Source organism: Zingiber officinale, chromosome 9B, assembly GCF_018446385.1.
Source record: "Zingiber officinale cultivar Zhangliang chromosome 9B, Zo_v1.1, whole genome shotgun sequence".
Classification (NCBI taxonomy): Eukaryota; Viridiplantae; Streptophyta; class Magnoliopsida; order Zingiberales; family Zingiberaceae; genus Zingiber; species Zingiber officinale.
Window position 1 is genome coordinate 11,753,750 of NC_056003.1, and position 12,810 is coordinate 11,766,559.

At 33.2% G+C, this 12,810-nt stretch overlaps 1 protein-coding gene across 1 annotated transcript; it reads right to left on the reverse strand.

Annotated features, from left to right (window-relative positions):
* Positions 1-176: 176 nt before the first annotated feature.
* On the reverse strand, positions 177-11,295 carry LOC122023647 (endoplasmic reticulum-Golgi intermediate compartment protein 3-like). Its single transcript, XM_042581876.1, has 12 exons — positions 10,929-11,295; positions 9,203-9,276; positions 8,961-9,044; positions 8,757-8,837; positions 5,398-5,478; positions 5,150-5,242; positions 4,192-4,371; positions 4,004-4,071; positions 3,852-3,903; positions 3,562-3,615; positions 3,401-3,490; positions 177-624 (listed from the first exon to the last, which is right to left on the reverse strand). Exons 1-12 carry the CDS (start codon positions 11,065-11,067, stop codon positions 466-468), a joined length of 1,155 nt encoding a protein of 384 aa, XP_042437810.1. The 5' UTR covers positions 11,068-11,295; the 3' UTR covers positions 177-465.
* Positions 11,296-12,810: the final 1,515 nt, after the last annotated feature.

Here is a 12,810-nt window from a genome sequence, read left to right on the forward strand (position 1 = left end):
ATTAACTATAGGGATATTTTAGAGTTATGATTACTGAAGATCATGTGCATTTATATCCAATTCAATAAGCAAATCTCAACTAAAGTATTTAGTGTCAAAATAATGTGAATACTTGCAGCATTTCTCAAAATATAAAAAATTTACATTTTGCTCTAATATTTTAAAAAGACAAAATATGTTAATGATTCTTTTAAAACTTTATTCTGTGTAAAAAGATGTTATATGGTTTTTAAAAATCATTTTAGGAGTCTAAGATGGGAACCACATTTTCCATCTGTTCAAGTTTGAAGGAAAGAAATCATTGGTCTTGACAACAGCAATGGGGTTCTACACATCAACTAGACGATTCTCATCAGACTTTTGTTTCCGTTGTATACATCTTTGCGCTCTAGCTTATATGCCCACAAACGAATGAAGTTGGCAGACCCCTCCCTCAAGTAAGCCATATTTCAATCCATGGTGGAATCATGAGTGCTTCCCAAGTTCCATCTTCTTCTTGATTGCGCGATGCCCATGGTAGATAAAAGCATCAATGATTCCGGAGACAGTAAAAACACCTCCAATAATAGCAGAGACATTGGTGAAAAGGTGCAGCAGCGATGCATTTTCTTCGGTAAATATGACCTGCAAAGTAGTAAAAAGAAGTCATATGTTTGTTCACTAGTACAACATATCATGTATGGAAATGGCTATTGAGCAAGAATGCCGAGAAGTTTCAACTAAGCTTGCATCTTAACATAATTCTATCATGAGGCTATTGTTTAATTTTCTTAGTCGTCGGACATTCTTCTCCATCTGGTCCTTCAATGAAGGAGAGGTGAGAGTAAGAAAAGAAGTCCAGCCAAATTCATAAATAAATCAAAGGAGCAGCTCAATAGCTTAATTAGTTCTTTGAAAGAAAAAAAAAGCAACGAAACAAAAGAAAGAACCATAAATAATTGCAATGCAAAGGTTGTCACACACTAAGTGAAGGTTTTCCACTAGACACATCTTTATACAGAGAATGTAAACATATAGTATTACTATTTTTTATATAATTTATACTTATTTCTCACAGAAAAAGTAGTTAACTAATTTGTAAAAGTAGGCAGATGATTACAGTTTATGCATAATTGCATGAGTATTTAACTATTTATGAATTTCACTGGTGACTCATCTACTATCAGTGTAAGGGTTCATTTGAAAATCTCACATGTTTGCATTAGCACGGAACAAAATGGCTAAAGTGTAACTCTTCTTTTTGCAGTCCCTCTGAACATAAATATAGACATTAACCCGTCGGTTAAAAACACAACTACAAATGTGATGGTGGATTATCATCAATGAATGAATAACTCTAGGTAGTCCTCACTACCTTGGCCAAGTATAGTATCCTGTTGAGTTACATATTCACATATGGATCCCAACACTCCTCAAGCAAGCTAGTTCAAATATAATGCAAAAACTCAGCTTGTTAGCTTGTTACAAATGTATTAATCATTAAACACTCTTAATAATTTAGCAACAGATATATGAATAAATCATTAGAACTGATAAAGAAAGTGGCCATCTCATTAGATTGATTTTATCTCTAATAAAGTGAAAATCAATTCTCTATATGCTTTCTACTCTATTGGAATAAAGGGTTCCAAGTGATGCCATAACAGCTTGATTATTATAGTAAAATTTCAGTGGCTCTATTGGAGTAAATTTTATCTGTCATAAAATGTATTACCCAAATCAGTTTGCACATCACTAAGGCAATGACTATATTCTCCCGTTGCACTCGATCTTGTTATAACTATTTACTTCTTGCTCACTCTTCAAAGACAAGATTTCCTCCCAAGAGGACATAATATCTAGAAGTAGAACGTCTACCTGTGGGAGATCTGCCTATTTGCATCTAAGTACCCCATGTTCTGTAGATAGCCTTGGTCACAAAACAAAAAAAAAAGACCTTTTCCTAGAGCACTCTTAAGGTACTATAGAATTCTATAGCTGCTTCATAGTGATCATGACACGAACTCTCCAAAAGATAACACACTAACACTAAATGAGATGTTATATCCAACACTAACACTAAATGAGATGTTAGATCCAGCACTAACACTAAATGAGATGTGAGATGTAATAATTGTGAGCTAGCGACTGTAAGTTTAATTTTCCAACCAATCTTCTCTATTTCTTTGAATTAGTCAATGATTCCTCCTATCTTAGTACTAATCTCACTTGAATCTAGTTTAGCCCTCATCATGTCAATCTCTTTATGCATATCTAGTATATCTTGCATTGTGAAATATAAATATCTTCCTCTCCTCTTAAAGTCACCCAAATCCTTGAGTTTGAACTTGTCGATGAAAATAATTTTTTAGTTGTGTAATCAATTGATGTCATCACCAATAACCATAATATCATCCACATACACAATAAGAAGCTAGAAGACTAAATGGTTTGTAAAACTTTTGATCAAGGCATAGTGAATGAGAGTTGAGCCAAACTTTTCGAACCATGCTCATGGAAATTGCTTCAGTCTGTAGAGTAATTTATTTAGCTTACACATGAGGTCATTCTTCCCCTATGCAAAAAATCTTGAAGGTTGCTCCATACAAACTTCATCTTTTTATGTCAAGTTGATGAAGTGGTTAGTGGAATGTAGGAGTCAGGGAGAGGAGCTACAAAATGAAATGATCTTGGGCATTGAAGAAAAGGTATCCAGATAATCAACATCATAAATTTGTGTGTATCCTTTGCTTCCAAATGAGCTTTGAGGCTATCCACAAAACCATCTAGAGAATCCTTGACTGTGAATACCTATCGACACCCTACATTTAATCTCCCACTGGGAAGAGTTACTAATTCCCAAGTGCCATTAAAGTAAAGTGCACATCTCATCAATAATAGTCAACCTCCAAGCTGAGATCAAAAAAAGCCTTTAGAGGGCTTCTAAAACAGGAGTAGGTGATGGAGGTACAACTATATCAAGAGGAGGAAGCACTGGAGCATCTTCAAGGCATCATCTTTGACTATACACCCATAAAGTAGGTTCTCAGATGAGGGAGCCTTAGTAACTGTCATAGGAATATTCATAGAGGTATTTCCATGATAATGGTGTAGGAATATGAATAACATTATCCACATCAGTTAATAGAGATGGTGTGGGGGAAAAAGAAAGTAGTAGTTTCAAAGAAAGATAGTGTGGAGTAAAGGCTCAGAGTAACAGAGGATTGTAACAACACCTCTGATACCATGTAATCCCCACTATATACTATTGATAAAATAAGGTATTACAAACACAGCTTACTGAGCTATATATTTACACATGGATCCCAATAAAGAACACTGCCATCAAGGGATGTGCGTGTAGCAATTAAAAGCATATCTGAAACATCTCAACCAATTAGCTATTCTCAATTTTGTTCACCTTAATTGGGGAGAAGTCATAAAAGAAGTAAACACCAGAAGGCGGCTTCGGATATGCATCTGCATCTCTGAAGTGCTCTGTTACCGAGAACTGAAATAGAACAGAATTTATTGTGACTATCCTTGTTGCACAGGAAATAATCTCATCCACAATTTGCTAACCTGGTTGGAGTAAATTTTACAGCCTCTGATATCAGTATAGATTGTAGGAACAACCTGTGATGCAGGAAAATCAATCAAATAGTTGTATAGTTTATATATTTCTGATGACAAACAAGAGAGATTTGACACTTATTTGAAGCATTGAAATGGAAGAGGTAAAATAACTGAAGCAAACATGATAAATAACTACAAGTGATGATCAAGAATTGTGAAAGAACCAATCAAAATTCTAGCTAAGTAACTTTTAAATTATGCAAATTAACTGAGAAACATATAAGATGTATGCTCACTTTGATGAAATATTGATACATTCCAGAAGTAGTTGTGTGCGTCCACTTGACACTGGATTTATTGAAACCATTAAAACTTAGAATAAAAAACAACTCCAAATTGCCAGATATAATACAAATACCACAATGGGAGACAGTTTTTCCTAACTTACCCATCAAGTGGGTTTATGACACCAGGGAATTCCTTTCCAAAAGATAATTTGTTTATTTTGTGGCTTATCTAGTTTCAGTCAGAAAGGAAAAATATGTTAATCATCAGTTGAAAATTTACATGATGCTGAAAGAAAAATGCATTCATAACCAAGGTAAAAGATGATGATATTTGGGACTTTATTCTCACATTATAATTGTCAGTCTGAATGCCTAGTAGATCTTGCAAAAAACTGAAAGATCCATGGAAGCTTTTTCCAGGGGCAAAGTGAAAATTTCCAGCAACTTTGCTCACTTCCACAAAACCATCAATGTTGCATCCTTCACCATTTTCCTCCTTTACTCTCTCAATGAAGCCCTCTCTCTTGCACTGAAATTGTTAAATGGCATCATAAAGTTAATGATGCAAGGCATAAAAAGGCAAAAACCTCCATAGAAGGTTGAATCAACAAGCTCAATCACACAGCTATCTTCCAAATAAATGTACGAGACATGAAATGCTTTTCATGGTACAAGTCAGTAACAGAGTATAAGCTGTTCTTACTTAGTATTTTCAACATCACATTGTCATTTAGAAATAGAATTGTTTATCATTAACAACATAAAAGCATTGTATAAGGTTGAAGCAACCTTGAGTTAGCTGGTCAATTATGTACAATTTCAAAATTGAGAGAATGCAGAGTCAGCATTTCTGTGGAGAAAATCTATATGAATTTAGGCTGATTAACGTACTAGAAAAGAGTTTACAGGACAATTCAGTGTTTGGAAAGGCAATTTCAACAGAATGCAACTAATATCCGCCAACCTTGACTGACTTGAGGAATCTCACAGGGATTCATGGAGATTTAAGGAACCAGTCCAGTAATTTGCTTCTGCTTCAAATCCCAATTGCCTATTTCATAATCAGAACCCAAGAATGTTCACCAAGGCAGAACGAATTTTTCCTTTTTATTTATAAGTGCAACAGATTATAGTTAGAAAGCAACCAACAGAGCTCATTGAGATCATCAATTGGATGGTTAGGATTTTAAATTGATAATGAAGGTTACTACAATTGATATCCTATGATTGACTCAAGAGTGCACAAGTGGATAAGAAATGACTTCCCCTAAATCACAATGTGCGCGCAAAAGACTGATTTTCCATACCTGATCGATATGATCTGGATTTGTCATACCCCAACCTTTCTTCTGGTATGCTTCACGAACTTCTTCGCATGAGTTGCAGCAATGATCATCTGACTACAAAGGAAAATTTATCTATGCCATCTTAATATGTTCTCACATGCTAACCATTAGTATTGCTGCCAAAAATTAGAAACAACATCCGCACAGACAAAAGCACAAGACTGCAAAGTGGAGTTAAGATGCAAAGACAAAACCACTCAAGTGCATACCGTTTCTGCCCCATAGCAAGAACCACAATAGGACTCATTATGATCAAGTCTTCCACCATGCTTCTGTAAAGGTCTTTCGATCTAAAAGAAAAGAGAAACTTAAAATATATTATAAACTGAGATAGAAATGGAGATATATTTAGATACTACAGAAGAAGGCATGTTGTGTTGGGTAGTATTTCAAAACTAAGGTCACTTGGCCTTTGAGTCCAAGGAAAATTAGGTGACAAATGAATTCAATTATCAGATAATATGCCCTATATAGATTACAAAGGCAACAAACATTCAAACCTGGAACATTTCAGTATTCAAGGATGTGCAACAAGAGCATTACTATAAACTCAATAGTCACAATAGTTTGAGATGTTTCCAAAAAAATCAACAGTGATTTATGTCTGGCATATTAAATTTTGATTCTCATGAGTTTTATAAATATCCTCATAAATAGAGACTTAGATTTGGAATTTAAGTCTCAAAATCTAAGTCTTGATGGAGCTAACTCTCATTGAGCTTATGACAATATGAATATAATATTATAATTTATAATTGATACTACACAAATAGAGAGAAACCTATATTTTATAACTATTTTCCATGCATAACCTTCACTAGTGTGGGAAAACAATTAATTTTGGCAAATATAAAACTACATTTTGTTAGTATAAGTAGTTTCATATATAAAAGCTTGTTATTGGTATTTCCTGATGGTTCAATAGATGAAAGGCATAAATGTTAAGCGTCTAAAAATGGATGGTAAAGACAAGCTCATGGATAATTCACTATGGTGGAACACAGTTTTAGTCCTACATAGAGTATTTAGTGATTAGCTATTTAATATATACGAGTGTAGTTGTTCTCTTTTCTATTCGGAAATATTTCATCGTTCTCTTTTCTATACTCAATGATTACTCTTTCAATCTAGTAAACCTTCATAATTCATTCACTGGATCCAAGAGCTAACCAATTTGTTCTCGCGCACTTTTGGGAAAGACTATTGTGCATTAAGAGAGATCAATGGAGCACACTCAAATAAACCCTATAGCATGAAATAGTGAAAAGTATTATCATTTTGGCAAGATAAAATGTGTTAATAATGTAGTAGTATTTAGAAATTCTACAATAATCAATGGAGCACACTCAAATAAACCCTATAGTATGAAATAGTGATAAGTATTATCATTTTGGCAAGATAAAATGTGTTAATAATGTAGTAGTATTTAGAAATTCTACAATAATTAATATGAGTTTTTATTTATCAATATTATAATAGACATAATATGTCAAGTTATATACAATTTTATCAACTAATAGTTATCTAATTATAACAGCATGATAGTATTAAAATAAAATTATAACATGCTACTAATAAAATTTTATTAATTCTATTATTAATTTTTAATATTATATATATATATATTTCATCAACTTTTTAATGAAGGTTTAGGTGATCAACTTAACTTAGGTAATTTAAGTATGACAAATGAGTATAGAAATTTAAATTTTTATAGTAGAATTCAAACTTTAGAAGTAAAACAAACTTTAAATAGGATGCACAATGAAAAATTCGTTGGACCAAATGATATTCCAATAGAGATATGGAAGTGCCTAGAGAAATGATATATCGAATGACTTACAAAATTATTTAACATAATATTGAAAATGAAAAAATGTCAGATCGAGGGTAAGTACTCTAGTTCCTTTAGATAAGAACAAAGGAGACGAACAAAATTGTGCGAACTATAGGAGTATTAAACTAATAAATCATACCATAAAACTTTGGGGAAAAGTAATAGAGATTAAGGAAGGATATACAATAACTGAAAATCAATTTAAATTCATGCCTGAAGGTATACATCTTCTTAGACAACTAATTGAAAAATATCAGGAGCACAAAATAAGATCTACAATGGTATTGACTTAGAAAAAGCTAATGATAGAATCCCAAGAAAAATTATATGAAGAATTCTAGAAAAGAGAGGTGTTAGCGTAATATATATTGAACTAATCAAGGATATGTACAAGGATGTAACGACCAGAGTAAAAACTTCAGGTGGAGTAACAGATGCATTTCTAATAAAGATAGGGTTACATCAAAGATCAACCCTAAGTCCCTATCTTTTTACACTAATTATGGACGAACTCACTAACCCCATTCAAGGCACGGTACCGTGATGCATGTTGTTTGCAGATGATATTGTTTTGATAGATAAAACACGTGGAGTAAATGCTAAACTAGAATCTTAGAGGAAACACTAGAAGGAAAATATTTTAAGCTTAGTAGAATAAAGGCAAAATATATGAAATTTAAGTTTAGTAATATTAGACATAATGAAACAATTGTTAAGACGGGAGATGACGAGCTACTCAAACCGAGAGGTTTAAATATTTAGGATCATTTTTACAAAACAATAGAGAGATTAGGAGAGATGTCTTATGTAGAATACAAGCAGAATGGTTGAAATGGAGGAGAGCATCGGATGATTTATGTGGCTATAAAGTACCTCTAAAACTTAAAGGAAAATTCTATAAAATCGCAGTTAGACTTGATATTTTGTATGGAGCTGAATATTGGGCTATAACTCAAGTACATGAGCAGAAAATGCGAGTTGCAAAGATGAGAATGTTAAGGTGAATGTGTGGATATACGAGAATGAACAGTATAAGAAATGAAAGCATTAGAGAGAAAGTCGGAATTGCATCTATTGAGGGATAACTCTGAGAGACACGTTTAAGATGGTACGGGCATATACTTAAACGACTAATAAATGTTTCAGTGAAGCGATGTGAAACTATGACAAACACGCATATCAAACAAGACAAAAGAAGACTTGGTTAGTAACAATAAAATAAGATAAAATTTATTTAAGTATAAATGATGATATAGTAGGAGATAGAGCTTAATGGCGTAAAAGAATCCATATAGTCAGCCTCACCTAATGGGATAAGGCTTGGTTGTTGTTATAATTAATTCTTTCATATTTCATGATACATAATATGAAACTGTTAAGATATTTGAAAATCTTTTCTAATCTTATACATGAAATAATTTTATTGCATGGCCTTGCTTGGTTTTGAAAATAGTCAACTATTTTATACTTTCATTACTCTGATTTTACCATTTCGGTAATTCTTTTGGGAAAGATCAAGTATTTTCTGGATGGTCAAAAGGGGGGGGAATTATTATACAATGCAATCAAAAAGTGGATACAAAAAATGTTTATTATTTTTCTGAAACTAAAAACCTAAAAATTTGAAATTTGAAATAACCAGAGACATTTTTCCTAGCGATTCTTCACTATTTGACAACTATGGGTATTACATAATATCTCTCATGAATACAAAATTTCTCATATACCTACCTTAGGCGCACCAACACCATCTTGTTTTGATTCAATAACATTACCCAGATGATCCATTCTTTTCTTCACAATATCGTGTCTCTGCAATATCATTTAGTGGTTTCTGAACTATGTCACTAGAAAGTTATATATGGAGAATATTATGCAGCAGAAAGCAGCAACAAAAAGGGAATAACCATGGTACAAAAAAGAGCATATACATACTATGTCATAGTGCCTCTCACCACTGATATCCATTGTATCAACACTGAGAAGAGAACAAGGAATCGCTGGAAAGGTAACATCAAACTGCAACAACATGAAATATAAATATGCTCTAATGGTAATGTAGATGCCGAGAAAACCTTAAAGAACTCAATAAGTTAGGTTGGGAGAATCATTTAGTGAGAAGCATGAAATTACTACATAACTAAATTAAACATATTCTTTAGAATGTGTTTACTAACATTGATACGCAACATTTCCCCTCTGGAGGTATCTACTATTAGCTTAGTTTCAGTTGCTGCATAAAGGTACATTCCTGCAGAAAAGACAATAGCATGACATACAGAACATTTAAATAATAGAAAGGTTGCAAAAACTTAGCATTCGACAACTTTTGAAAACATTTAAATAATATATAGTTTGCAAAAGTTTAACACTCAACAACTTTCCAAGATCTTCATGAATGTATTCGCATGCAGAAATCAAAAGCTATTAGTTCAGTGTACAAGTACACCATCAACCAAAAATGTTACAAAGGCTATCAATTAAGTGTGCAAATACCATCATCCATAAAAACTTTTTCAGTAAAAAAATACACCAAAGGAAAACATGACGTTGCATATTGACAATACTTCCAAGCTAATCAAGCAGAGCTAAACAACCACATAATTTATTTTGTGGACAAGAACTTTGTTATCAAGTAGGAACCCAAGTAAAAAAGAGGGCGAAGATATCAAGAGAGAAGAGAAGTTTCTAGGACTTGTTAGTATACGTACAACATCTACAAAACACTTTATAACACATCCAAAATCATATTCCTTGTCATAATAATTGCAACATAAAAATATATTGGTAAAGGCAGTTTAATGCAATACAAACAAATACATGTATTTTTTAACATGGACAAACATTCATTTTAAGAAGATTAGATGTCAAAACAATATCATGAGGGTGTATTCAATTCTAGATAAGCATATTGACACTATCCAACCTTCCATTGTGAACAAGGAAAAACCTCATATACTGGTCTCAAAACATTGCCAATACGATTAGAATCATGGAGAGTAGCAAACCAGGGACATATAGAATATAATTCATGCTCAAGTCAAATTGAATTTAGTGTTTTTGTAAGCAGAGTAAAAGAAGTTTAAAGACTGAACAGTCAATGATTAAGCTTTATAATAAGTTACAATGCAACTTGTTAAAATTTATATGTTGTCTATTTTCAATATAAAAAAAATTCTTGCATTATGCAACTATCTCTTTGCACGACATAGAGATCTAGTTCATGCAGCCAAGTCGAGATGAACTGTGTGATTGCATAAGCAGAGTAAAAGAAGTTCCCAAGGGAGATGTGTCTATAATAAGGTGCGATGCAATTTATAGTGAACTTTATAGCTGTTACCATGCAACCAAAAGGTCACGGGTTCGAATCTTGGAAACAACCTCTTGCAAAAAGCAAGATAAGGCTACGTACAATGGATCCTTCCCCGGGACCCGCATGGCGAGAGCTTCGTGCAACGGGGTGCCTTTTTTTTTTTTTATAGCTGTATATAGCCTAAAAAGTTGCCTACTTTAATCAAATTTACTCTCTAGCTTTTCTGTTTTCTTTTATTATATATATCCACATATAGAAAGAAAATGCAATCTTATCTCCAAAAGGTTCTGGAGATCTTTGGCAACAAAATGCAATCTTACCCACATTCCCCTTAAGTCCATTATGCAAAGACTAGTGAAGAGTGTACGGCGATGAATGCCGAACAACTAGATTTGTTTTCCATTTTTTCTAAGAAAACTGAGGGGGGAAAAAAGAAAGCCAAAGTTAACCTAGCTACGTGTCCGAAGAACTAGCTGCTGATCAAAAGTCTGCATTGGGAGAGAAACGAAAACCGCTTTCACCATACTTACCATATCCATAACGTAAGAGAGCACGTAACGTCAAGGGAATAAATAAAAAGGCGGACTCACTGATCTCGGAGATGAACAAGAGCAGCATGACGACGGACGAGACGATAGTGATGAAGCCCCCGGACAACGACCGGCTATAGAAATCCTCGTTGATCTTGGGGTACGCGTCCAGATTCCTCAACTTATTCAAGATCTCCATCGCAGGACAGCGGAAAGCCCCACTTTAACCCCTCTGTAGCACCAGCTCCGGAAGAAGAACCCCGGAGAGAGTTCAAGGATCACTCTCTCTCCCCCTCCTCCGTCCTCCGCTGCCGATTCCGACCGAGGTCGAGAAGAACCGGATCGGAGGCGAGAGCGCGATTAGGTCGCCGCCGGCGTCTTGTGGAAGCTACCCAATTGAGTCATTTCTCTACTGCAACAGATTTATTGCGAGACCGTGAGTGGCCAAATGGGTCGGATCCAATCTCCTCATGCTTAAGCCTTTTGTTCACTGACTCTACTAAAACAAAAATATTTTTATACATTTTTTAAGTATTTATTAAATAGATTTTTAATCCACCAGATAAAAGAGTGTTTTTATCTACAATCATATAAAATAAAAACATAAAACACATTAAACATCTACTAAACTAAATTTTTTGTTAAATCGACTAGATATTTCTATATATTTTTTAAAATTTTATTATAGGGATTTTATTTTTTGATCATTAATTTACTGAGAATGACCTCTTCTGTGTCAATTTTTAAGCATTTCAAAATTGGATAAAACAAGTTTTTTTATCCTTGGTCATCATTTTTTCTTTGCTCCAATTTTTCTTACACGGTGGTAAAGATGAATATATTCATCCTAACCTCTCGCTAATTCATCTCAGATAAATACAAAAGAGATAAATCATGCAAAGCTATTAACTTTTGGAATAATGACTAACAATATTTATCTCGACTTTATCGAAATTTAAACTCCATATCTCATGATAATAACATTTCATATATTAATCGCTAGATAATCCAGCAAAACTCCAATTTTTCTTACACGCACCCACACAATCTCCGAATTTTTTCCCCTCCCTTTCCATTCTTCTTGTCTTTCTTTTCATTTCTTTTCAGCAGAGATTTTTTTCTATCTTAATTTTTCTTCTTCTTCAATCTACCCAATGGAATAAATAAAATCTTACTATTTAATTACAAATTTAAAACCTTTAATAATTAATTTTTGATAAAGTACAAAATTAAATTATATTAATATTTTTTTCTTTTCATACTAAAAATAATTTTTAAATTTACTAGTAATTTTATCTAAATTATTTTTTTATATAAAAAATACACACTATCATGATTCTCTTTAGTCTCACATACTAAGATTGACAACACCTTGGATCGACGATATTAGAAATCATATTTTTTTCAATCTTTTGGTAAGGATCAGGTATAGTATCTGTTTTATCAATTTAATTTTTTATATAAAAAATTAAATTATTTTTTTATGAGAAGAGTTCCTTATAGTAGCTTGTGTTGGTCCCGTGCGGGGTCGGCAAGAGAGGGATGAATTATTTGTAATTATAAAATACCCTTCTAAAAAACTTTCGACTTAAGTTAGATAAGCACATAATTAAATTAGAATGAAACAAAAAGAAAGTACGAGACAACTGGATTTACTTGGTTTGTAATCAGAAGATTGATACTCCAAAACAATAAAAGCTTACTACTATCTCCTTCTACGAGTAAATCTTCGAGGGTGGAGAAGTCTCATACATGCATTGAAAAATAGAAAAGAAAGTACAGAATGTGAAAATGAAAGTACAGAAAGTGTTGTCGAGTCTTGTTTTAAATGAAGAAGATTGAGGCTTTATTTATAATCCACTGGTCTAAATAGTCATTTGCTGATGTGGTGATTCCGGACGCCTAGACACGATCCGGGTGCTCCCATCAGTGCATTACATCT